Here is a 10,972-nt window from a genome sequence, read left to right on the forward strand (position 1 = left end):
ATTTAGCAAAGTTGTACCTGTAGAATGTGGTGAATAAGGAGCAAGAGACAATTAAGAAGGTTCAAAGTTTCAAACCTTTCAAACAAACATATTGAATGAAATGGCAAAGAAGCATTATGAAAGTAGTCTAGATACAACACAGAATCCCTACCCCAGTTCCATTTGAACCCCCCAACAAGGTCGAAGACAGCCAGAAAGCAGAGAATGTCTACAGCAAAGAGCCCAAGGATGTAATTTAGAACTATATGCAAGCAAGAATCCCAAATACTGTGACAAAAATGGATCAGACACTAACTGATGCCTATGCACTTTCTGATAGCCTACAGATCTTCAACGGTATCCCTTCAGAGAATCGGCAGTCTTCCCGGATCTTGCATCAGTCCAAGCTTTAGCAATGGTTTTCTTCATTTCCTCATCCCCTTCCTCATACATATTCTGCAAAATAGAGGAAGTACATGTTAATGCAAATATCAAAGCCTATGAACTTCAGAAATAATTCAAAGTCATTCTTGTAATCTCACTAAATCAAGCCCAGAACAACAGTATAGCTTGCAGGATTGCCCATTAATCAACACCATAATATACAACAATGTAAAGATTAGATATATACCTTCATCAGATCCATTATGCCAACCATAGGATCCTTTTCCTTGTCTAGATTTGGCTTCAGCTACATTAACCAAAACCAAATAAATAAGAAAACCACACATAACAATACTTAAATATTAAAACTTTAACATGTGATTGGAAATCATTTTCATAAAATTGATTTAAACTTTCACCACCATTGTACTTTGAGATTCTTAGTCAACAAATATCATTCACAGCCCAAATGGCATGCTATATAAAATGAGGAAAATGGTAATATGTTTACATTATAGTTTGACAAGGGAAGTCTCATGCCACCCTTTGATCAATATCCACGATCAAAGGGTTAGGGAAGTATCATGCCACCCTTTGATCCATGTATGAAGTCTCATGCCACCCTGAGCATTTCAAGTTCATCGTGGATATTGATCACCACTTAAAAAATTAAAACCACTACTAAAGTACTCCATAGTAATGAAATTATATTCATACATGGTTAGGGAAGGAGCAACATACCATGAATCGTATGATATAAATTATTTACAAAGATATACTACCTCTGTTACATATTAGTTGCAACTTTGGGGATTATTTGTGAGATATAAAATATTCCAAAGTTGCAACTAATATGTAACGAAAGTAGTAATTGATACTGTCTATTAAACAAGTCAAAAGGCTAATATGAGACAGTACAAAAGTCAGCTTCAAAACTTTAGAAAGTCGCCTATGATTTTGGAGCATAAAATTATGGCCTAACATTTTGGGATGGAGGGAGTAATTTACATCATAGTGACAGAAAATTACCTTGTCCTCTTTGTAATGCAGATCTTGCCATTTCCCTTTCGAAGCTTTGACCAAATGTACAATTATCCTTGTGGGCTTGACTATGACCTTGGTTTGGTCTGGAACAATATCTTTACTCAATTTGGGTATGGCAAATTGATAATTTTTCCCCTGAACATCATGAAACTTGAACTCAATAGAATTTGGGCTAATGTTTTTCTCCATCTTTTCTTCTTGCACTCCCTCTAGAGACAGATGTATCTGCAAGATGCAGATATGAATATCAGTATCCAGATTTAGAAAGATCTGGCTCAAATACTTGAGGGTCATATATGGAAAGTAACTCGTCAGAGATCAATAGGTGTAACAGAACTCAAAATTTGTAATTACTCTTCATCTACGAGACCTAGGTTAGGACTACTAATAAATAAAGAGCACAAAGATGGGCTATAATGAGGTGGCATAAGGTTTATAAAAAATTTCTACCTTGAGAACAAGGTGCAGATCCTCACCTTTACTTTATCATTGTCCTGTTCCCAGCTGAAAGATGAAAGAGTAGAATAAGTCTGAGTTGGAGTGTAAGGCACCTTTGTCGTCACCACAGGAATTGGAGTAGGATGCTGGGGAGCTGAAGAAGAAGCTTTTTCTTTTGACAACTATGCACGAAAAATGTCATAGACAATCAGAATCAAAACAAAGATGAATACACTAAACCTAAACTGCTCAGATTTAGCTCAAACACATCCCAAAAAAAAGCAATAAGATTAAAACAATGAGAACATAAGGTAAAAATCAGTCAAATTGTAATGACTAAACAAGGTAAAACATTAGTCAAAGTTTCCCATTCAATTCTTTGAGATTAGAACAAGGCACCTTATTCGAAAATTAATAAGTCAAGGAAGATTCACAAATAAAAACATCTTAAAAAAAAAAAAAGAAAAAGAAAAAACATAGCCAAATTGACGTACTTACATATTAATGAATTAAACCATAGCTTCTTGCCTAAAAATCACACAATCTTACTTCTTATGATTCCATGGAAAATAGATCTAATGGGTGTATAACCAACAGTAAATGAAGCAAATTACCTTAAAATGATGATTTAGCTATCAGATAATTTGAGATTTGTACTCATGATTTCCCAAGAAGGTCATTTAAACTGTGTATAAGGTAAAATATCAAGATGAAAGACATAAAATAGATAATGATAGCCCCTAAAAGCAATCTTATAATTCGGCCTTTCGAATGATACTGCCCAATCACACATTGGCCTTCAGCTACCCAAAAAATGGCTAAAATCAATACATGATAATGATAGAACAAATATACTCTTCAACAGTCAACTATTGGTCACAAGCAGCAACTAAGTTCACAACTCTAACTCCATACGCCCATACTTTGCCAATGCTTGCAACAGCGGAAAGAAAGCACTCATAGCCAAATATATTCTCAAATCTCAATTCTATATGTAGAATTCTGTAGCATACTCGGATTCTTCATATTACATCAAGTATCCATGTCGAATCATGGATATAAGTAGGAAACTTTGTTCCTTCATTTTTGACCAAAATCATGAATTCTTCACACAAAATAGTCAGACACTTGACACGTACCCATGTCAGACATGGGTACTTGAGTTTGAGCAACATTGCCCAGCCTGTAACACTATACAAATATCAAAATTAGGTTCTTATACATTATTGTGTGGACATGGATTAGCACACAGTTCGAAATAAGAGAAAGGCCCAAATGATACCATATCAACATAATGATGTTAACTGAATTCTAATTCAAATTTCAATGAAAATAAAGAAATCTATCTTTGAATAACATTTCTAAGAATGGAGGGAGTATAAAGCCCAATTAACATATTTAACAATTAAATAATCCATGATCCAAGCTTTTAGCAACCGCATGCTTCCTGCAATGACTAAGTTAATTGTCAAGGAGTCCCTACTACTATGGTCCTCTTAAGATAGTCATGGTTAGACTAACCTATTTCCCAAGGTCCTTCCAAAGCACACATCCATCCCATGGCCATGGATATCCATGGTTCCCACCAATGTAGGATCCATAGCCGGTGTATGCTCGTTCTTTCATGGGGCGGTCTCCATAGTCTCCACCACAACAGATGACAGATTTAGTATCATGAAGCACTTACTTGGCATTCAAGTAATGAAAACCCAAGGAAATAATATTCATTAACCTAATGAAAATGTCCATGTGAATAAGAAATAAAACATCTATAGGAGTATTGTTTGTTCCACTAATTCACCCAGTGATCTACCATTTAAAATTGTGAAAAGAGGATCTGACAGAGTGACACTACATGGTCTATATCCAATTCCACAAGAAAAACAGAATTGAGGGACCAAGTGGAAGGAAATGAAGAATTGATTGACTACTATAGAAATGTTTGGGTTTGCACAGCTACATACTTTTTTCCCATATACAAATATATTCTCAAGGTGTTCTAAACCAGCAGACTTTGGCACTTTCTTTGATTAAGTTGAATACATGTCACTGATGTCAGCCACCAAAGTGGTCTCGGACTTTGGTTTTAAGAAAAGCACTTATTGATCTGCAACTTAAATTATTAAAGGTGTTTTTTTTTTACATGATTTCGACATAATTTATGTGAAACTCAGTTAACAGAGCAGATATAAGACTTAAGTTTGATAACATTTATATTGTCAGAGGAAAATTGCAACGTAAAAAAGTAACATATGGTATTCCAAATTGTAGAAAAAGCAAAGTGATTATAGGAAGGAATGACCGATAGTAAATGAACAAGTGGCATTGAAAATCTATATCTAAAGCCTTTTAATATCCTAAAAACTGAAATTATTGTCACTTTAATGTACCCAATCAAATTAAGCATTCTTTATTACCAGATTATTTATTTTTGGTGCTTCATTCAACTCCACTTGTCTCCACGAATTTCTCCCAACGGCAAAAGCCGTCAATAAAACTCCGCCAGCGGATTTTTACCGCTGGTTAAAGGAGGAGGGTTTCGGTAGGCCAGTGTAAAACTTTGTCACATCCCATGATACGAGCCAAACTGATATTTTCGTTGGGGCGTTTCCTACTCAGCGACGCGCTGCACTTCCTAGACCCGAGTGTAGTGATAAGTATGTAAGGGTTGCTAGGTCGTCGCCCGGAAGCGACGCGCCACATTGTCCGAGTGTGGTGTCAAATGAGCAAGGGCGTGCCATTAGGGCGTTCCCTACTGAACGACGCGCTGCACTTCCCAGACCGGGTGCGGTGATAAGTATGCAAGGGTTGCTAGGTCGTCACCCCAAAGCGACGCGCCACATTGCCCAAATGTGGTGTCAAATGATCAAGGGCTTGTAGTTGGGAACAGGAGGCACTACAAGAAAAAGGCCAGATTCCGACGGACATCTTCCGACGGAAACAAAATTCCGTCAGAATTCCGGCGAATTTATATTCCGTCATAAATTTCCGACGGAATTCCTACGGAATAAAAATCCATCGGAATATATGGGCATGCCGACGGAATTTTCCGTCGGAAAATGCATATTCTGACGGAAATAAAATCCGTCGGAAGTTTCCGACGGAATATTCCGTCGAAACATTAATTTTCCGACAGAATTAAAATCCGTCGGAAATTTCCGACTGAATATTCCGTCGGAAAATTAAGTTATTCCGTCGGAAAATAATTAAATAATAAAAAAAAACAAAGCCTTTAAAACCTAAAAAAACCCTAAACAAACCTTATTTCTCTTTCTCTCTCCCCGCCTGCCTTCTCTTTCTCTCTCCTCTCTTCTTTCCTCTTCCCCTCTTTCTCCTTCCTTTCCGGCGTTCTCCTTGCCTCGGCGCCACTCCTCTTTCCTCTTCCCCTCTTTCTCCTTCCTCTCCTCTTCCCTGTTTCTCTTTCCTCTTCCCCTCTTTTTTTTCGTTTCGATTTCTTTGATTGGCAACTCAAGAAGATTTGAAGAGTTTCAATGAAAATCAAGGTTTTCATGTCAAATTCGACCATGAAAACTCTAGATCAAGAGTTTTCATGGTCGAATTTGACCTTATAAACCCAATTTCGGCGTTTTTTTTTTTTTGTCAAATTAAGGTATGTTTCTCTTTTTTTTCTTCTTAATTTTGATTTTAATTAAGTTGTTGATTTTTCTGATTTTTTGGAAATATATGTTGGTGAATTATGGATTTTTTTTATGTTTTTTTTGGTGTTTTCGGTGGTTGTTTTGGGTGGTGAGGTGGGTTTCAGTGGTTAGGTGGGTTTCGGTGGTGGTGAGGTGGGTTTCGGTGGTGGTGAGGTGTTGTTTTGGGTGGTTTCGATGAGGTGGGTTTTGGTGTGGGGAGGTGGGTTAAGGTGGTAGGTGGGGAGGTGGGTTTCGGTGGTGGTGAGGTGTTGTTTTGGGTGGTTTCGGCAATGGGGGCAGGTGGTTGGGGGTTAAGGTGGTAGGTGGGGAGGTGGGTCTGGTAAGGTGGTAGGTGGTGGGTCAGGTGAGGTGGTAGGTGGTGGGTGGTGGGTCAGGTGAGGTGGTAGGTGGTGGGTCAGGTGAGGTGGTAGGTGGTGGGTCAGGTGAGGTGGTGGGTTGTGGTGGGTCATGGTGGTGGGGGTGGTGGCGGCGTTTTTTTTTTATTTAATTATTGAATTTTCTGACGGAAATTTCCGTCGGAATATACCGTTTCCGACGGAAATTTCCGTCGCAATATTCCCCTTCCGACGGAATTTTCCGTCGCAATATTCCCCTTCCGACGGAATTTTCCGTCAGAATCCACTTCAACTCCGACAGAAAATTCCGTCGGAACTTTGCGACGGAATTTCGGTTATAGTCAAAACCAGCTTCAACAGAATGTATTCCGTCGGAAATTTCGTCGAAAAAGTGGCTTCCGACGGAATTTCCCTCGGAAAACGTCGAATTTCCTACAAAGGCTGTTCCGAGAGACAATTTCCGACGGACTGTTTCCGTCGGAAAACCCGTCGGAATTCAGCTGTTTTCTTGTAGTGAGGGAGCGTGGTACGAGTGCACGTGGGATGAGGGAGCGTAGGAAAAAGGACTCTAGTTTGCGGATTAGTTCTTGGAATGTGAGGTCTCTTACGGGAAATTCAACAGAAATGGTAGAAATGATGAAGAGAAGACGCGTAAATATCATGTGCCTCCAAGAGACAAGGTGAACAGGAAAAGGAGCTCGAGGCTTATTTTTGGGGTATAAGGTGTGGTACGTTGGACAAGAAGCGAGCCTCAAAACTAGAACTAGGAATGGTGGAACTAGGAACGGAGTTGGTGTGATTCTTGATGAGAGGTTGTCAAAAGAGGTAATCGAGGTCTATCGGAAGAATGATAGGTTGATAAGGGTGAAATTGCTATGTGGCAAGGAGATTGTGAATGTTATTAGTGCTTATGCTCCCCAAGTTGAAGAGAAACGACAATTTTGGGAGGATTTAGACGAGGTGGTTAAGGGTGTCCACCACTCATAGATATATATTGGAGGTGTTTAAATGGGCACGTTGGGGCAAGTCGAAATGGCTATATTGGAGGTGTTTAAATGGGCACGTTGGGGCAAGTCGAAATGGCTATGAGAGTGTCCATGGAGGCTTTGGGTATGGGCAGAGGGACGCAGGTGGTGAAGCTATTATGGATTTTGCCAAATCATATGATTTAACTTTGGCTAATACTTGGTTTAAGAAGCGGGATTCACACTTGATAACTTTTCGGAGTGGAGCAAATGCTACACAAATAAACTTCCTACTCACAAGGAGCACGAAGATGCAAAGTTGCTTAAACTGCAAGGTCATCCTAGGAGAGAGTGTGGTCACCCAACACCGGCTCTTGGTAATGACTATTCATTTAAAAGAGAAGGCGAAGAGAAAAGGAAGACAAGAGGAGCCAAGAATAAGATGGTGTACTCTAAGGGATGCAAAGGCTAAGGTTTTTACAGAAAAGGTAATTAAGGAGGCGGATTGAGATGGAGAGGTGGATCCAGACATGTCTTGGTTACGAATGAAGACCTGAGAGTGGCCAAAGAGGTCTTAGGGGAATCAAGGGGAAGATCTTTGATACAGAGAGATGAGATACCTCGTGGTGGGATGAAGAGGTGAAAGCAGTAATTAAGCAAAAAATGGATTGCTATCAAGCCTTGGGAAAATGTAGGAGTGACGAAACCTTTGCAGCGTATAAAGAGGCTAAGAGTAAGGCAAAGGCAGCTGTTCGCCAAGCAAAAGAAAAGGCTTATCAGGAGGTTTATGAAAAGTTTGACTCCAAGGAGGAAGAAAAGATCATTTATAAGATGGCAAAGAGAAGATAAGAGGCAAGAAAGGATATTGGCATGGTGAAGTGTGTCAAAGATAAGAACCAAATGGTACTAGTACAAGAGGAGGACTGGAAGGGGTACTTCGATGAATTATTTAATGGAAGCCCCTGGTGTACTAATAGAGGTGTGGAGGTGTTTGGGTAAAATTGGTATTGATTGGTTAACAAACCTTTTCAACAAGATATGGAGGGCTACAAGGATCCCGCAAGATTGGAGGCACCTCCTTCCATCGTAGAATGAAAATGAGGAAGGATGAAAAGGCGGATTACTTATCCTCCTAGACTTGGTGCCGATCTATTAAAAAAAAAGAGACGCTAAAGATTGTTCTAACTATCGAGAGATCAAGCTTATGAGCCACACAATGAAGTTGTGGGAAAGGGTGATTGGACATAGGTCGAGGGCATGCACAAGCATTTCGGAAAACCAATTTGGTTTTATGCTTGGGAGATCTATTATGGAAGCAATCTATTTGATAAGACAAATGATGGAGTTTTATAGGGTAAAGAAAAAGGATCTTCATATGGTATTTATTGATTTAGAAAAGGCATATGACAAGGTGCCAAGAGAGGTACTTTGGTAGGCAATGTTGAAGAAAGGTATCCCACGAAGATACGTGGACCTGGTTAAGGATATGTATCGGGATGTGTCAACAAATGTGAGGACATGTAGAGGGTTGACAAAAGATTTCCCTATTACAATAGGATTGCATCAAGGGTCTGCATTAAGCCTTTTTCTTTTTGTAATGGTTTTAGATGAAATAACTAGACCAATTCAAGATGAGGTTCCATGGTGTATGTTATTCACAGATGATATCGCTTTGGTAGATGAAACTAAAGATGGGGTTAATGCCAAGATGGAGCAATGGAGGCAGAGGTCGGAATCTACAGGGTTTAAGCTAAGTCGGAGTAAGACTGAATATTTGGTATGTCGTTTTGGTACCCAGTACAAGCAGAGTTTGGATGGAAAGGATTTGACCATGAGTGAATATTTTAAGTATCTTGAGTCAACAAGATGGTGACATTGATCAAGACGTGGCCAACAGGATTAAGTTAGGGTGGCTTAAATGGAGAGCGGCCACAAGAGTGTTACGTGACCGAAGCATTCCCTTACAGTTGAAGTGAAAATTTTACATGCTCTATGGCACAGAATGTTGGGCATCTAAGAAGGAGCACATTAAAAAGATGGAGGTTACGGAAATGCGCGTGTTAAGGTGGATGCATGAGAACACTCTAAGAGATAGAATCAGAAATGAAGTTATACCAAGAAAGTAGGTGTGGCAGGCATTGCAGATAAACTAAGGGAAAATCACCTGCGTTGGTTTGGGCATGTAAGACGGAGACTCGAGGGTGCACCGGTGCGGAAGTGTGGAAGAGTGGGACCATGGAGGGGTTAAACGAGGGAGAGGGAGACCGAAAATGACTTGGTTGGAAGGAGTTAGGAAGAATATGAAGTGTACGGATTTACATGACGATGAAGCATTGGATCGTAAGGGATGGGGGAGGAAGATTTATGTTGATGACTACACGGAATAAGCAAATTTGGTTCATGTTAGCCGACCCCACTTATGGGATTAAGGCTTTGATTGATTGGTTGACAAAAGCCGCAATAAGGTGTTCATGTCTAAATTTATTAAGGCCAGTGTGGTGTGGTCTATTTTTGTATTTTCTAATCTGATATGCTTAATATAGTCTGACTAAACTTTAACCGCAAGTTTACAATGATGTATAAGAAAAAACATTAATATGTGGGATCTTGATATTCAGATCAATGTGCACACTGCACAATATATAATCATCAAAAAATTATCAATATGCAATTAGAGAAATATAGTAATAAGTAAATGAATGTTAATAGTTCTTGACTGGTCAGATTAGAATATAGTAACAAGTTCTTAACCATTAGGTAAACAATCTAAACTAATCATTTATAATTGACCATTCAAATTTAGCAGTACTTCAAATCAGTAACAAGGCATTTAAACTGTTCATCTATACAAACTAAAAATTGAATATTATATCAATAACAAATCTTAATATATGAACAAAAGCATAGACAAGTTCACAATCATTTTCTTGATTTCCTCAAAAGCAAGAATTGATTCCATAACTGTTAAATCACATTTAAACTTGAAAATTAAACTGAGCTTGAATTGCATTCATCGTTGAAAACTGAAAACAAATATCAATGCAATTGTATCTTAAATACACATAAACAGCAAATCAGGAAAAAATATATGAAAATTTGAAATTGAAATTTCGAACACAAAATTCAGACACAAACAATTATTCATTTTCTTTCAAAAAAAAAAATTCATAAATTCAAACACAATAACCCTAGAAATCAAAATTTACTTCAAATAACATATAAACATCGGAAATTTGTTAAAAAAAAGGTAAAGAAGAACCTTTTCTAAGTTGTGAATTTCAGAGGAAATGAGAGAAATAACGCGAGGTCTCTTAGCAATGGATTGCAGGTTGCGAAGCTCTTCCAAGTCCAGTGAAAAATCATCCGCCATTTTTGCTTGATTCTTCTCTCAAAAATTCAGGGTTAATTTGAAATGAGAAAATTGATTGAATTTAGAAGATGATGATTGATGAGTAGAGTAGAGTAGAGAATAGTGAAGAAATTTCTAGGAGAGCCTTTAGTTTGAAGTTTAGAGTGTAGGTTCTTCTAGAGGATTCTTAAGAAAATGATACAATATTGGATTTTGGTGTATACGTGTTGCACTACTTCATTTACTGCTTAGGTGGTCAAGGCTCAAGGGTCGAGCCAGTAGCCAGTAGCCATTAAGCATTAGTCCATTAGTCTATTGTCAAACAAATAAGGATTACGTGAACACATCGTTCACATTATTAAACAAGGAAAAATAAATAGTAATAATCTAAATTTTGGCTCATTTGTTCAAAATAATCTCAACTTTAGAATCCCCTTTAATAAACCGAACTTTAATTTAATTTTTCAAACGGTCCGAAGGACTCCCAACCGATTATTTAATTTGTTATAAAAAGTTACCTGACACGTGTCGGCGTGTAATTAGCAAAAAAATAAAAAATATTAAATTAATTTTTTTTTTTTAAATAATTAACTAAAAAACCCACCAGCCCAACCACCCTCCCTGCCCCCACCACCACCGTCCAACTCTCCCCCATTCTGATCCCCGCCCCCATTGCGCCGTGCCCAGACCCACCTCCTTCCCCGCGTCGGCGCTTCCCTCCCCCTACCCCTGCTTCGCCTCTAAACTACCAAAGCACCACCACGAAACCCCCTTTCCCTCCCCCGAAAAATCCCTAAAAACCCCTCCCCTCACCGCCTA

At 38.7% G+C, this 10,972-nt stretch overlaps 1 protein-coding gene across 1 annotated transcript; it reads right to left on the bottom strand.

Moving 5' to 3' along the window:
- Positions 1-51: 51 nt before the first annotated feature.
- LOC110728553 (calcyclin-binding protein-like) lies at positions 52-10,348 on the bottom strand. Its single transcript, XM_021908195.1, has 5 exons — positions 10,064-10,348; positions 1,884-2,027; positions 1,393-1,632; positions 611-670; positions 52-435 (listed from the first exon to the last, which is right to left on the bottom strand). The coding sequence occupies exons 1-5, from the start codon at positions 10,172-10,174 to the stop codon at positions 331-333; spliced, it is 660 nt and encodes a 219-aa protein (XP_021763887.1). The 5' UTR covers positions 10,175-10,348; the 3' UTR covers positions 52-330.
- Between the last annotated feature and the right edge of the window lie 624 nt (positions 10,349-10,972).

This window comes from Chenopodium quinoa, unplaced genomic scaffold (assembly GCF_001683475.1).
Source record: "Chenopodium quinoa cultivar QQ74 unplaced genomic scaffold, ASM168347v1, whole genome shotgun sequence".
Lineage (NCBI taxonomy): Eukaryota > Viridiplantae > Streptophyta > Magnoliopsida > Caryophyllales > Amaranthaceae > Chenopodium > Chenopodium quinoa.